This window comes from Cotesia glomerata, linkage group LG2 (assembly GCF_020080835.1).
Source record: "Cotesia glomerata isolate CgM1 linkage group LG2, MPM_Cglom_v2.3, whole genome shotgun sequence".
In the NCBI taxonomy this organism is placed as follows: domain Eukaryota; kingdom Metazoa; phylum Arthropoda; class Insecta; order Hymenoptera; family Braconidae; genus Cotesia; species Cotesia glomerata.
Window position 1 is genome coordinate 29,030,676 of NC_058159.1, and position 14,793 is coordinate 29,045,468.

The 14,793-nt window shown below is 28.5% G+C and overlaps 2 protein-coding genes across 5 annotated transcripts; both read left to right on the forward strand.

The window, feature by feature from the left end:
- On the forward strand, positions 1–4,280 carry LOC123259945. The gene is made up of 8 exons (XM_044720781.1): positions 1–321; positions 1,292–1,481; positions 1,579–1,696; positions 2,171–2,281; positions 2,354–2,461; positions 2,543–2,812; positions 2,880–3,165; positions 3,678–4,280. Exons 1-8 carry the CDS (start codon positions 301–303, stop codon positions 3,783–3,785), a joined length of 1,212 nt encoding a protein of 403 aa, XP_044576716.1. The 5' UTR covers positions 1–300; the 3' UTR covers positions 3,786–4,280.
- Positions 4,281–7,444: 3,164 nt separating this feature from the next.
- On the forward strand, positions 7,445–14,511 carry LOC123258857 (sodium-independent sulfate anion transporter). 4 transcript variants are annotated; one of them, XM_044719109.1, is made up of 12 exons: positions 7,445–7,824; positions 8,021–8,111; positions 10,106–10,400; positions 11,264–11,517; positions 11,694–11,895; positions 12,012–12,232; positions 12,299–12,470; positions 12,546–12,710; positions 12,801–12,962; positions 13,049–13,189; positions 13,497–13,642; positions 13,929–14,511. In XM_044719109.1, exons 3-12 carry the CDS (start codon positions 10,226–10,228, stop codon positions 14,298–14,300), a joined length of 2,010 nt encoding a protein of 669 aa, XP_044575044.1. In that variant the 5' UTR covers positions 7,445–7,824; positions 8,021–8,111; positions 10,106–10,225; the 3' UTR covers positions 14,301–14,511. The 4 variants fall into 4 exon arrangements, with proteins under 4 accessions (XP_044575044.1, XP_044575043.1, XP_044575046.1 ...); XM_044719108.1 differs by lacking the exon at positions 8,021–8,111; XM_044719111.1 differs by lacking the exon at positions 8,021–8,111 and having other exon boundaries at positions 7,494–7,515.
- Positions 14,512–14,793: the final 282 nt, after the last annotated feature.

Consider the following 14,793-nt stretch of genomic DNA (forward strand, 5'->3'; position numbering starts at 1 on the left):
TTGTAGTCGGTCAAGGTCAAAGACAAACGTGTTTTACGATAATTATTAAGTCCCGAGCCCAGTTAAGTTGTGAGAATGTGGAACGTTAACCTGCGTAGAGGCTAGAGGGGATAGAAATACCGAAGAATCAGGTGGAGGTAAATGCCGTTTACATTGAAACTCGGGTTCAAGAACTTCAGTGTTGCTATGACCATCATATCTTCAACAATTGTCAACTTACGTTCATTCATTCAGTCTTATCGTACATAAACAATTATATTTATTTTTTCTTTTTTTTGTTGATCTCTTTTTAAGCTTATCATGGATTTTCGAACTTTTGTTGTAAGTAATTTTGTTATTTTTATTAGCAATTTTTATAATTATTTTAGAATTAATTTTTGATAATTTTGATGAGAGAAAAAATTTTAATGTTTGAATTAATTTTTAAAGATCAAAATTTTGTGGAATTAATTTTTTTGATAAATTTACTGTTTTAAAATATTAAAAAAATTTTTGTATAAATAAAAATTGTTAAAAATTATTGTAATAATAAAAAGAATAATTATTATTCATAAAAATTGTACAATTTTTGGATTAAATTTTATTAAAGTTGGCAAAAAAAAAAATAAATGATTATAATGAATTAATCATTAGGTCAAATTGATAAAATTAATCATTTATAGCTTCCGTGTTAGTCGATATAGCGGTTTTGAAAGTATCATCTACTATTACTGTAACAGGAAATCTATGTAATGCGTCGAGGCAGTAACAGTTACTTTACTTGGGATTTTTCCAAAAGATTTATAAACTAACTTATAATAGAAAATATAAAACCCTACATTATCATTATATTGTAATTAATTTTATATAAATAAAAAAAAAATATAAATCTAACTACTATTATCTGCAAGTAGGTTAGAATTAACATCCTCAATCTTGATGCTCGTTAAAGTATCCGGATCTATTATAAATTATAAATTATAATTCTAAACAAATACTCTAAAAACTTTCCGAATAATTTTACCGAGTTTAACACTCTCTTTCCTTTGGAAAATTACAAATACTTGGCTCGAATTATAGCGACACGACGAGTTTAATTAATTTGACGCGACAGAAATTGAAACACTTTAGATCTGACGCACGTATCGCTGATGTAAGTACCGTTAAAAACCGAATACTAATGCGTAAGGTATGTCTTGTTTTGTAACGGAATTTAATAATCAAATGAAAATAAAACGCGGTTGTTATTTTTATTTACAACATTTAAATGTTTGGTTGTTTTTGATTGGCTAATTGGTGATTAAAATTCCAGATGATTCTCATGTGCTGCTCGACATTCGCAGAGCCGAGTAGAAGCAAATTAGGTTTGCATCTGAATGAGTCATCGTCTACACAAGAAGAGGAACCGCCTGAAGGTTTTTATGCTTTTGTTGAATCTCCGAATGCTGAACCGCCTAAAGTGAGACCGCCGCCTTATATTGACAGTGACAAAGAGTGTTTTGGTAAGCTTTTGTTTATTTTATTGAGGTGAAGAATTTAGCTGGAGAAACAACTCCAGCATACTAATTAAAATGATTTAAATCATGGGTTGGTTTTTAGACACTGGAAAGCAAGAACAAGGATTCGTTTCTATTCACAATGTTTGCGGGGATTTAAATAAAGGATATATTCCTAGAAATCCTATGAAGCAAAATGTTGCTGGATCTTCATATCCTTTGTAAGTTTTTTTTTTTAGAAATCGACGGTCTAATTAGCAATTTGTCTTATTCCTTATTTTTTAGAGGGTGATTTTTTAACATTTTTGTGTAGCAATAGTCCAATTATAAATTATTTGAATGATTCAAACCAAAATATTATACCTCTATTAGATATTAATGATATTAAATTGTTTTTTAAAGTGATAATAAATTTTTAACTAATTGTTTTTTCCGTACAAATGGAAGATTTTCTAAAATGGAGTTAGACAATTTGATAATTTAAATGTTTAAATATTTCCTTTAAAAATTATAAATACAAATTTTTTAATTTTAAATTCAATATTTTTTAAAAATTATAAAATTTTTAATTTTATTTTTAATATTTCTTCAAAAATTTAAAGTAAAAATTAATTTCAATATCTAATAAAATTTTAATGATTAAAAAATTTAATTTTTGGATGAATTAAAAAAGAATTATTTTAATATTTTTTCAGTGAACTTATCAAGAATCAAACGTTAAAATTCTTGAGTAAAACACTCCCAATTTTAAAAGCCGACGATTCGCTGCCAGTAGTTACAAAAATCCAGCCATTTTCCCAAAACTCGTGAGTAATAATTTAAAATAATTAACAAATTAAATCCAAAAAAGAAAAACTAAATAAATTATAAATTAAAAGTGTTGATACGGACGAAAAGCGCAGTAGAAGTAAGCGATCCGCTGAGTCACCAGCAAGCTTAGACGCCAGTCGAAACGCTCGCAAATTTTGTGAAAACGGCGGTGGAGTGTGAGTATAATTATTAAAAAAATTAATAAAAATTGTTCTTTTATTTAAATAAAAAACATTTTTGAATAATTCTAAATTTAGAATGTGCATGCTGTACAAGGCGATCCAAGGTGAGCCACTGGCGTCGTCCGCAGCGGAGCGACGCGATGAGCCTGTGTCATCTCCAGAGTATCGACAACGTACACCCCCGCAGGAGAAATCTGAGTACACTGGCCCGCCTACGCCCTGTCCAGCGAAAGTAGAATACGCGACGCCTGTTTTCGCCAAAAATTACCAGGGAATTTGGCGCTACGTTGTCCAGATTCCTTACGAAGGATACTTTACCCAAACTATCGAGTTGACTCGTTGCATGTACGCTAATTTATTTTTTCAATTATTTGTTTATTATCATGATCTTAGAGAGTTAATTAAATTTTAGGCAGTCGCGGTGCCATTATTTAGATGGCGGATGCCTTTCTTCGCCAAGATGGACGAGTTTACTTGTTGCCGAAATTTATTATCCAGACACTGTCCTGGAGGAAAGTCAAAATGGCAAATTTCCAGGACCTCGTGAGCCAATAGCTGCTAATTCGCCGCCTCCAGTTCACGATTACCAAAACTTTCAGATGTACTTACAGAAAAGAGCTGGAGAAAATGAAGGACGCAGTTCTTCTGGCAATCAGCAGCACCATTGCGATGGTCATGATGATATGGGATGCTTCCGGGTAATTATTTTTAATAAATAATAATAATTACACAAAAAAAAATTAATTTGAATCAAGCAAATAATTTTGAAAAATTTAATTTTCTTGGTTTAAGTTTAAAAATTCTTAAACTAAGAATTTTTTTTTTTGATTTAAGTAAATTTTACTTGATTCAAGAATTTTTCATTTTGATTCAAGACAATGAAACTCTTCAAAATTATTTTTTTGGTTTGAGAATTTTTCTCTTGATTCAAATTAATTTTTTTTTAATGTTAAAACCTTCTCAACTTCTAAATTTTAATCTTTTAATTTAATAAAATCACCAAAAGGTAAAAAAATTGTTGCCGAAATATTCAATTAAAAATTATCAATAAGACTAACGTCAAATTAAAAAGCTTTAAAATTAAATAATTAGTATTGCAAATTAAAAAATAGCATAACAAATAATACTAATGATAATTATAATTGTATAAATAGAAATTATTTATATTAATAATATTCACAGTAATTATTCATTTTAATTTGATAATTAGATTCGTCTATACTACGACTGGTTCTTGGTCCCTGGAAGCTGCAAATGCTGGCGGCCTGACTACTTCAACCGGTACGTTCGTCGCACGAGTGTCAACACTGACTTATAAATCTCGGCTTTAAATAAATTTAAATAAACATAACGCGCAAATATATTATATAGAGAATAAAATAATAAATAATAAGTTATATGATATGATAGGATTGATTTAATAATTGATACTGACTCAGTAAAAATGATACATTTTTGCTGTAAATTGATTCTCTTTGGTATCCGAACTACAGAGTTTTTATCGGATATCAAGAATTGACAGCTTCAATGACAAATAGTTCGAGTTATATTTAGTTATTATCGCTGATTTACGTTTTAAATTAAGTCAATTGTTGAGTTATGAGCGAGGAAAATTTTTTTTTATATTTACTGATTTTATAACTCATATATTGTTTATATGTAATTACTAATTACAAATGGAACTGACTGATGGTTATGATTATAATGTTATGATTGTAACTACTTTTTGTACTTTTAATTATTTATTGTTTAACTAGTTTAATTAGTTAGTTGTTATTTATTTTAGTTGATCGAGGTGTAAGAGTTTGTAGAATTGACGCAAAAAATTTAAAAAAGGATTTATTTTTTTTGCGTTGATCTTTTTACGTAAAAAATTAAGTTTTTGTACGAAAATTTTGGTTACTTTTTTATTGAATTATTTATTAATACAATAAACTATTTACGGATAAATTGCTGAGTTTCTCTTATTGACCTACTAGATAATTAATTTTTTTTAAACAGAGAATTGATAAATTATTAACTTTTAAAAATGATTTATAGCAAAGGAAAATATTTTAAGGATAAATATTATGAAAAAAAAAAATTTATTATTATTAAAAATATAATTTTATTGACTTTAAAATTTTTGAATCGTAAATCAATAAATTATTTATTTTATTGTTTCTAAAACCTCAAAACTCAATTTTACGCATCAATAAATTTCCCGGAGTTATTTCAACAAGCCAAATGTTAACTATCACATCAAATATTCATCAAAATCAGGTCATTAAAAAGTAGTCAAAATATTTTTTAATGTCTTCTATAAATTGACTTGGAATTCCCCATACAATACATCCAGACTGACACTAGTAACATTTATATAAAAACCCACATATATACATATATAAAACAAGTTGTGATGATTTCACGCTGGTATGATTCATAAAAATAAAAAATTGACCGGAATTAACCGGATTTTCTCTGGTGATTTGAAAGTGACTCCCGTCTTCTAAAAAATATCCATTTATCACATCTTTTTCCTCGTCTGGACCAATTAACGTATCATTCATCCCCACTATTAATTACCAGAAACAAAAAACATCAACACACGTTATAACTTTACAGCATGTCATGTGCTCAAACAATAAAAGTAAGATCTGGCTTATTATATCGGTATTTAAAAAAAAATATAATCCCGCATGTGATAAAATAAAACTAGCGATCTTGGAATAATAAATTTTAGGATAAGGTCGCTATTACATGACTCGCTAACAATTGACGCGAACATTTAAGACATACACACGTAAAAAAAAAATATTAATTCATACCTATATGTGAACAAACTAAAAATAAGCGGTTTGAAACAAAAATGATAATTACGATAAAATACTGGTTGCGTAGCAAATCCGGATAAAAAAAATATTTCCTCGTGACTGGTCGTTTCTCCCTTGGTCAGCAGTCATGTGACGATTTAATTAAAACTAGTTGACCTCACAACCAGCGATTCATGCAATTTATATCTATATCTATATCTATATCTGTAGATATTAGTACACGACTTGAGAACGTACACAACTTTTCTCGAACTCTCATCACGTGCTTTCAATCTTATAATATATTATGATACTGGCGATCGCGCAAACCATTTTATTCTTCAAGTACAAATTACCGATGTCAATAACCGCTTATTCAAACGGACTTTATTATTACTATTACACGCTACTTTATTTTCTATTTATAATATTATACACAATATCCATTTTATGCAATACCCTTTTTCATCAAGTGAGTTATTAATTAATTAACTATGCAAATAAATTTAATAAAAATGGGATCAATCGTTTATTAACATTTGATGCAATTACCTTAAACATCATTCAATAAATCTCATTTATTATTGATACATACACTGAAAAAAAAAAAAAAAGTTAATTTCGACGGTCTAATTAGCAATTGATCTAACTCCCTATTTTTCAGAGAGTGATTTTTTAATATTTTGATGTAGCAATAGCCAATTATAAATTATTTTAATGATCCAAACCAAAATATTATACCTCTATTAGATATTAATGATATGAAATGGTTTAAAGTGATAATAAATTTTGAACTAATTGTTTTTTCGTACTGGAAGATTCTCTAAAATGGAGTTAGACAATTTTCTAATTAGAACGTCGATTTGATTCAAATCAAGTAAAATTTCCTTAAATCAAGAATTTTTCTACTCAAATTAAGAATATTAAGTTCTTCAAAATTATATACTTAATTCAAGAACATTTTTTTTCTGTGTATGCACGTAAATGCATACTCTCAGTACACTAATCTCTGTATCGTCCGTAAATTAAAAAAAAAAAAAAAAGGAGATTTGATAAGATGTTTTTCAGAATAATAAATGCAAATCCACCTGAGTAATTATGATAACGATTGAAAAATTAAAATGTTTGATTCTCGTGACTGTCACGAGATCCTCAGTTATTTATTTTTCGGCAAACAGAGTTATATTTATCAACAGATGTCTTGCCTAATCTTCATTTCATGTATAGTTAAATAAAATACATACTAGTATATATGAATAATGTCTTTGATAATTGTTTAAGTGTATTTGGTAACATAAACACTGTCATTTTTCGGAAAAATGTTTTTGTTTAATCAGATTGTGTTTATAGATTATGTAAATTGTTTATATTCCAATATTTCATTATTTTATTGTTATCTGAAGATACTTTTAAATTTATTGTTGTCATTATTTCCTTTATTTTTTTTATGTAATATTGACTCAATAGTTAACAATCACATGTCTGGTCATATTGACCAGATATTATTTTTATATTAATCATTATTATTTTATTTGTTTATATTTAGATTTATTTCAAACACGACAAACAGAAGTGATCTTTGGACAAATCGAAAAGATTACTTTTTATCTTATTGATTCACTTTTTTATCGAAAAAAAAAAGTAATAATAATAATTAGTACTAAAAATTCTAAAACTTAAAATTCAATCCAACTTTCCTATTTTCTCAGAATTACAGACGTATGTACCGACATATTATTAACAATTATCTGAATTTACAATTTTTTGTTCCTTCCCGTATTTATAATTCATAAAATAACAGAAGAAAAAATAAAATAAAAATATAAATAGACAATAGAACCATACGGCTTATCAGTATCATCATGAAGCTCGGCTGTTAAGTTTTTATCTGGTAAATGAGCCAAGTAATAACGAACATACTACAAAGAATAATAACTGGAACGATAATAACAATAAAAATAAATAATAATTATCAATAATTAATATCACGAGGATCAGAGATTAAATAACTCGATGCGTAAAACCGTAGAGTAATTAATTAAATAAAATAAAATTCAAATTTCCTATTCGCTTGTTCGCCAGTTAAGTGACGTCTATCAACACCAAAAGCAAGTGGGGATGGGATTCACTGACACAAAAGGACAAGAGTGGGGTAAGTATCTTATGATACAGGAAAACACAGCTGGAGAATCGTTCTAACCGTTTATATATAAGTAAGTACGTCGGGCTATCTAAACGCAGTTCAAACTTTGTCAGGTAAAATTTTTCATTTTTAAAAGCCCGTCGATTTAATGCAGCTTCCGATTTTTTAATTCCACTCACAATGTGCTTGGAGTCCACGTGTGCTAGATAAAAAACCGAGTGATTGATAATTTTATGTAATTAACAATGGAATCGTTAACGACTAGTTATTATTTTTTAAATATTATTTTTAACTTTCAAAAGCGGTAATTATGAGGAAAAAATGTTAAGTTTATTCTTTCGCTAAATAAAAACTTTTGTTAATAGTTTAAAAAGTTAAACATTGACGTTTTTGAGTGTCACTACTGGCTGCTGATTACAAAGGTAATTTTATATATCATTACTCACGGGTCGTTAATTAAATGACTATTGATTGCAAACAATTGATTTACGCGGCAATACATTGACCATGTCACATTTTTTATCACTTATTAATTTTTATTGTCCGTCACTCGGTAGATTATTGTCAATTGTTAATTGTTTAAGATTTTTATGTTCATAGTCATTTTATTTATTTAAGCTCGTCAGAATTTGCACGGTTGTAAAGATCATGGCTGACGTATAATTTACTATTTCTCCTTGTGGTAAATCACTACTTTATTTTATAAAAGGTCAATATCACTCAAATTTTTATTTTTCTAATTCAAAATTCTCTACTTAAAATATTTACTCTAAAATTGAGAAAAAAAAATAAAATTTTTTCAATCATTAATTACAAATTTTTGAAATAAATCCCGGTAACCGTGTTAAATATTGATCGACATAAAATTTGAAAGTTACGAAATGACCTGGTTATTACGTAAAAATAGTTGAAGACGTTATTATTTTTTATCTGCATTTCCTACACACGGACTCACGTAATCAGCTGCATACCGCACGTACACTTGTAATTTAAAGTTAAAACTACTGAAAACACTGGTAAAAAAAAAAGAAAAAAAAATAACAATTAATTATTTGTCTAATGATTTCCTTGGACTTGATGCAGACATGCATTAACTCTGGGTTCACAACCTACAATTGACCACTCACTTAACTATTCTTTATACTTAACTCAGTGTATCAGTTAATTTCTCTTTATGGCTCAAATCCAACTCTCTGGTTCTTATATACCAACAGGTAATGATAATAATCATGAAAATCACAATCTTAATCATCATTATTAACAGTATAAATTTTTATGATTTAAATATTTATTCCTCGCATACTTTGTTGTGAAAAAATTTCTTTATTAAATATCTACTCAAGAATGTCACGAGTTTTTTGCACGTGCTCTATTGTATTATCTTTTTGTTCATGAACTTTTGGTGTTATCAATCATTTGAAGTTAATTCTTTCCTTGTACTGATAAATTTTTACTTTCAACCGTTTAAACTGTTATCAATTTAATGTCACTGTTTTAAATTTTTATCTTTATTTATCAATGAAATTACTCATTGAGATTAGCGGATTAAAATTCGTGACAAATATTTGATTCAGATTTTAATTTTTAAGAAAAATTGATCAAAATTTTAATAATTTATACCATTTATTTGCAATCAATATATTATTATTACTTTTTTTAAAATTTGATTTTCTTAAAAAATTCTTTTTTGAAATTTTTTGTATGAATTTTCAATTTTAATAATGATTGTTAATAATGATTGTTCGACATTTGCAGAGCTAATAAAATAATTTACTATCAATAAATCGGAAATTTTATTACCTTTATACGTAAGCAAGGAAGTTTGTAATTACTTTCCTCTTAATAAAGTCGCTAATAGCTCTCCGTAAAATTAATTTTCATTCGATTAAAAATTATCAAAATTTATTCTTGAATTTTTGATGTTTCAATAACATTTTTTTTTTTTCAATTATAAATATATAAAAAAAATAAAATAAAGACCATGACAATATACTACGTTTTATTTATGATTTATTGCATCGATTAAGACAACTCGATCTCGATTGCTGTAAAAATGCGGTACCGTAAATAATGTTTAAACTATACAACAGATAACTGGTTGATCGTTTAATTGACCGAGTGACTCAACAATCTAGATACAAATTAATCTGGTGCAATATTTTTTGCAAAATTAATTTTTAAATTATTTTTTAATGACTCTACGTGATAGTTTTTTTGCTTAAAATTTTTTATCGCCTGTAATTGAGTAAATAAACCGAAGGTTTTTTTTTTTTTTTTTATTAAAATATAATTGCTGGTGAAAAATGCGAGCATAGTTGATGACAAAAAAGGATTGTTAAATTAAAAATATTTATTTACCAGAGTTTAAAACCTTTGTTATTATTATTAGTGTTATTATCTTGAAGAATGAGGAAATGTGGTAATGAGTTGGATCGTCTTTAGTAATTACTCTCAAGGACGGGCGTATTGTCAGACCAGAACCAGACTATAAATTTGTAGCTCTTTAAAGCTGTAAATATATATCAATTGAGTGACAATTGTTAACAGTCCACGTTTCAAAAGTCAATATTGATAATAAATATTTTTACTACCGATCATTGGGAATGTAAACAATAATATATGCGTGTATATATACATATACATTTAAATTCAACACCAGTTGTCAGTTCAATTATTTAAAGTATGTAATGCTTTATTTTTCAGCGATGCTTTAAATTAACCCATGTAAACAATTGGCTGAGAAGATAAACAAAATAAGTAGCAGAAATTGAGACAAGTTTTTTTATGTTGGAGGAGTTATATTTAAATAAGTAATTTGTCAAGATGAGAAACGGAAAAAAAATGTACGAAATAAACGAGAAACCTTTGAACGGATACGTCAATCCGGTTATGAACAACTCTCAAGAAAATTTGGATATTAATAAACGCAACTCTTATGAACTTCAGAATTCTGTTTGTGAACGACGAACTGATTTGCAGTCCTCATATGATTTAATTTGTGAGTTTTTATAATTTATATTTGCCTTTTTTTTTATTTATATATTGTAAAATGTGGAACAAAATTTTATTGACAAAAAAGAAAATTTTTATTTATTAAAAACAACAATAATAAAATTACCAAGAAAATAAATGAAATTAAAAAAAAAATTTTTAGAAATTACTAATTCAAATTTCACATTTTACAATTTATATTAAAATAATTAGAACTTGATATTATGATTAATTGAATACTGGTTAATTATTTTGCTTTCGATGAGGACATCCAAAAAGTAAGATACGTTAAAAAATGTATTTTTGATTATTTCAACTTCAAAGATTAATCATCAAAGACAAGATAAATTATTTTGTTTTTAATGACAATAATTAACGACTTATTATTCAAAAAATAAGATTTTTTAATAGATATCTGATAAAACAATACAGAATTCAACAAAAAACAATACATATTCATTAAATTGAAATCTAAAACAAAAGATAATTAATGGTTATATTAAAATAAAATCTGTTTGGCTTGAATGCATACATTTAAATAATCTGCCTTTTAAATCCGATAATTAAGATCTAAATAATATGCTCAAACATAGATTGTAAATATAAAATAATCATGATATGATAGTAAATAAATTAATTGTAGTTGCTATCAAAATTAGGATCCTTGGCCATTCAATGAAAAGATAAAATTGTAGTATTAAGAATAACGAGGCTGAATAAACAGTCGCATTAAAACTAAATTAGATCGAATAAAACCTAAGTGGACGTAAACATATTCAAAAATACAGATCCGACATGATTTAGTTTTATAAATAAATCAAAATTAATTTGTTTATTAAAATAATAATTTTCTTTTTAATGATAATTCAGTGATGGAAGAGCCAGGAGATGATAGGACCAAACGAAAGGACAATGTATTAAAGTCCGTTTGCGAGTATACGGCGCGGCGGGCTAAAAAGTTGTGTACCAAAAAAATGCTCTTCAGACGGCTGCCTATTTTAGGCTGGTTGCCAAAGTACAATGGAGATGACGCATTGGGTGATATTGTCGCTGGCATAACTGTCGGGTTGACGGTCATTCCACAGTCACTTGCATACTCCAATGTTGCTGGATTACCTCCACAAGTAATTGTCCAAATTTTGATATCCATTCATAAAAAAATTGATTCGATTTTAGATGATCTAATTACTCAAAATAATTTTCTTGGTTCAAAATTCTTGCTCTTGAATCCAATTAATTTTATTTCATGTCTAGTAAAAATTACACAAATGCCAATTGTCAATTTACCAAATTTTTTCAGTATGGATTATATGGAAGTTTTCTGGGAGCATTTATTTACATATTTTTCGGATCTTGCAAAGAGGTACCATTTGGACCCAGTGCGATAGTATCTTTGTTAACTTATCAAACCGTAGCCCATTTAAACGCTCCTGTCGAGCACGCAATCCTTCTCTGCTGTCTTTGTGGGATTATACAGCTATTCATGGGAATTTTCGGCCTAGGTGAGTCATTCAAACCTTCATCTTCCATTACTCACTTCTAATCAATCCATTAATCTTATCTGTTCAAACAAGCAACAAAGTATTCTTCAAAAAATCAATTATCTTTTCCAAATCAGGATTTCTCATCGACTTTGTGTCTGGACCAGTGAGCTCTGGTTTCACATCAGCAGTCGCTTTGATAATTGTCACGTCTCAAATTAAAGATATCCTAGGAATCCCAGCAAAGGGAGCGACATTCGTCAGCCTTTGGAAAGGCATTGCTGAAGGGATTCATCAAACTTCTCAGTATGACGCTATTCTCGGAGTTTCTTGCATCATTGTCCTCCTTTTCTTAAGGGTAAGTGTCCCATTCCTTCCATAAACCATTTCCAAAGCTTCTAATCAATTTTCTTCTAAATATTAGCATGTAGCTACAATTCAAATCGGCCCGGCTAACGAAAATTCGCAAACAACGAAGCATCGAGTGATGAATAAACTTATTTGGCTGACCGGAACATCAAGAAATGCAATATTGGTGATCGTTTGCGGGATAATAGGCTATTACTTTGCCTCTCAGCCGCCTTTTAAACTAATAGGTAAATAATCTTCACTTCTATCATGAACTAACTCTTAGATGATGATTTCATAAAGAATTTTTAATTTTTCTGCAGGAAGTTTGCCTGGAGGAATGCCGTCTGTTGAATTTCCGCCCTTTGGGTTCACAAAAGACAACACGACAGTGTCATTTGTCGAAATGTGTTCAAATTTGGGCAGCGGGCTTATTGTTCTGCCACTGATTTCTTTGATGGAAGTCGTCGCAGTTTGCAAAGCGTTCAGTAAGTTCTTTACTCATCGGATGTAATCGTAATTATTGTTAATAGATTAATTAATTATTGACTTAATTATGGTTGTGGAATAATTTCTAGGTAATGGAAAATCTGTAGATGCTACACAAGAATTAATAGCCATTGGATTAGCAAATCTCGGGTGTTCTTTCGTTCAGTCATTTCCTGGAACTGGTTCACTCAGCAGAAGTGCTGTTAATAACGCTTCTGGTGTTCGAACTCCACTCGGCGGACTTTACACTGGTGATTAATTAAATCCTTTCTACGGCATTAATTCATTCATTAAATAAATATAATTTCTTCACTCTATTTATACATATTTTTTGCAGGAATACTAGTCGTGTTAGCGCTCCTTTTTCTCACACCTTACTTTTACTTCATACCAAAAGCATGCTTAGCGGCAATAATTATATCAGCGGTAATTTTTATGGTCGAAGTCAAGGTGATAAAACCAATGTGGAGAACCAAGAGTGAGTATAGTTTCATACAAACAATCGTTTGTCACTTATCTTTTTTAATTGCTTTGTAGATAATCGTCAAAAAATAACGGAAGTTTTACATAACAGCGGTAAAAAATTAGAGCCAAGATAAAATTAAGCGAAAATTGATAATTTACTGTTTAAAATTAAAACAAGTTTACCTTGAAATTAGCATATTTTACTTATGCATTTTTATTGAATATTGCAGACGTGTGATTAGACGGCCAAACAAAACCGAGTCAGATTTCATCATGCGTCTGATAAAACTCGGAATAATTAATCATTTTATTTTTTATAGAATCTGACTTAATACCAGGGATAGCAACTTTCATTGCATGCTTGGTATTGCAATTGGAAATAGGAATTCTCGTTGGAATCGGGTTGAATATACTCTTTATTCTTCATCACGCAGCAAGACCAAAAATTTCGCTGGAAAAACTTCGGGTAAATTTTTATTATTTAATAATTAATGATAAGAAGGATAATTATTAAGAAATATTTATGATGACAGTTATCATAATTAGAATAGATGACAATTATGCACAAATTTTAATATTCATGTAAGCAATAAGAGGATAATTACAGGCGAGTGATGTAATACCGAGCACACGAGTCTATTTTTTTTTGCTCTGAGATTTATTTACAGTTTTTCATTCTACGTTTCAGCATACACGAGATTGCTGCTTTATGCACGATATTTACTTATTTAACTTGGTGTTATTTATTGCAGAGCTGCTGTGGCGTGGAGTATCTCATGTTGACGCCAGATCGTTGCCTGATATTCCCATCAGTGGATTACGTGAGAAACCTCGTGACCAAGTACAGCCATTGTGCTGGTAATTCAATGACACCGGTAGTTATCGACTGCTCTCATATTTACGGTGCCGATTTCTCGGCCGCAAAAGTCGTTGAAAGCCTTTCGAGGGACTTTGCCGCACGCAAGCAGCCGCTTTTCTTCTACAATCTTAAGCCCTCTGTTCACGCCGTTTTTGAGGGCATTGAACCCACCGATTTTGTTGTTTACTACACTCAGGAAGCTCTTGACGATTTATTAAAGGCCCGGGGGTACTTTAAAGAAAAACCGAACTCTTCGGTACCGTAAATTTAAAGAATGTTGATCATTGTATGTACGTATGGATGTATTTATTTTTTTTTTTTACTTTTAATTGTTATTAATTCTTATATAGATAGAAAATAGGAAATTTATATTTTATAAGAAGCATTTATCCAATTATTTAAATTGGAAAATATTTTTATAGTGAAATCAGTATTCTGAGTGGAAAGTAAAAGCCTCAATTATTGATATTGATATTTTATTTTATTACTATTTAATTTTTTTATATTTTTTAAAATTATTGTAATTTAAAGTTTGAATAATGAAAAATCTAAGAATTTATGAACAAAAAAAAAATTCATTGTATTCTTAAAAATTATTATGGAAATTATAAATTCCAAAGTTATTACATAATGTCAATTATACAAATGTAGTCATTACAATACTTTGTATTTATTATTAATTGTTATGAATTAAAGATATTAACAATTTATTAAATTAATGACAACTGATAAATTTTTATAATATTTATCGTTAAAAA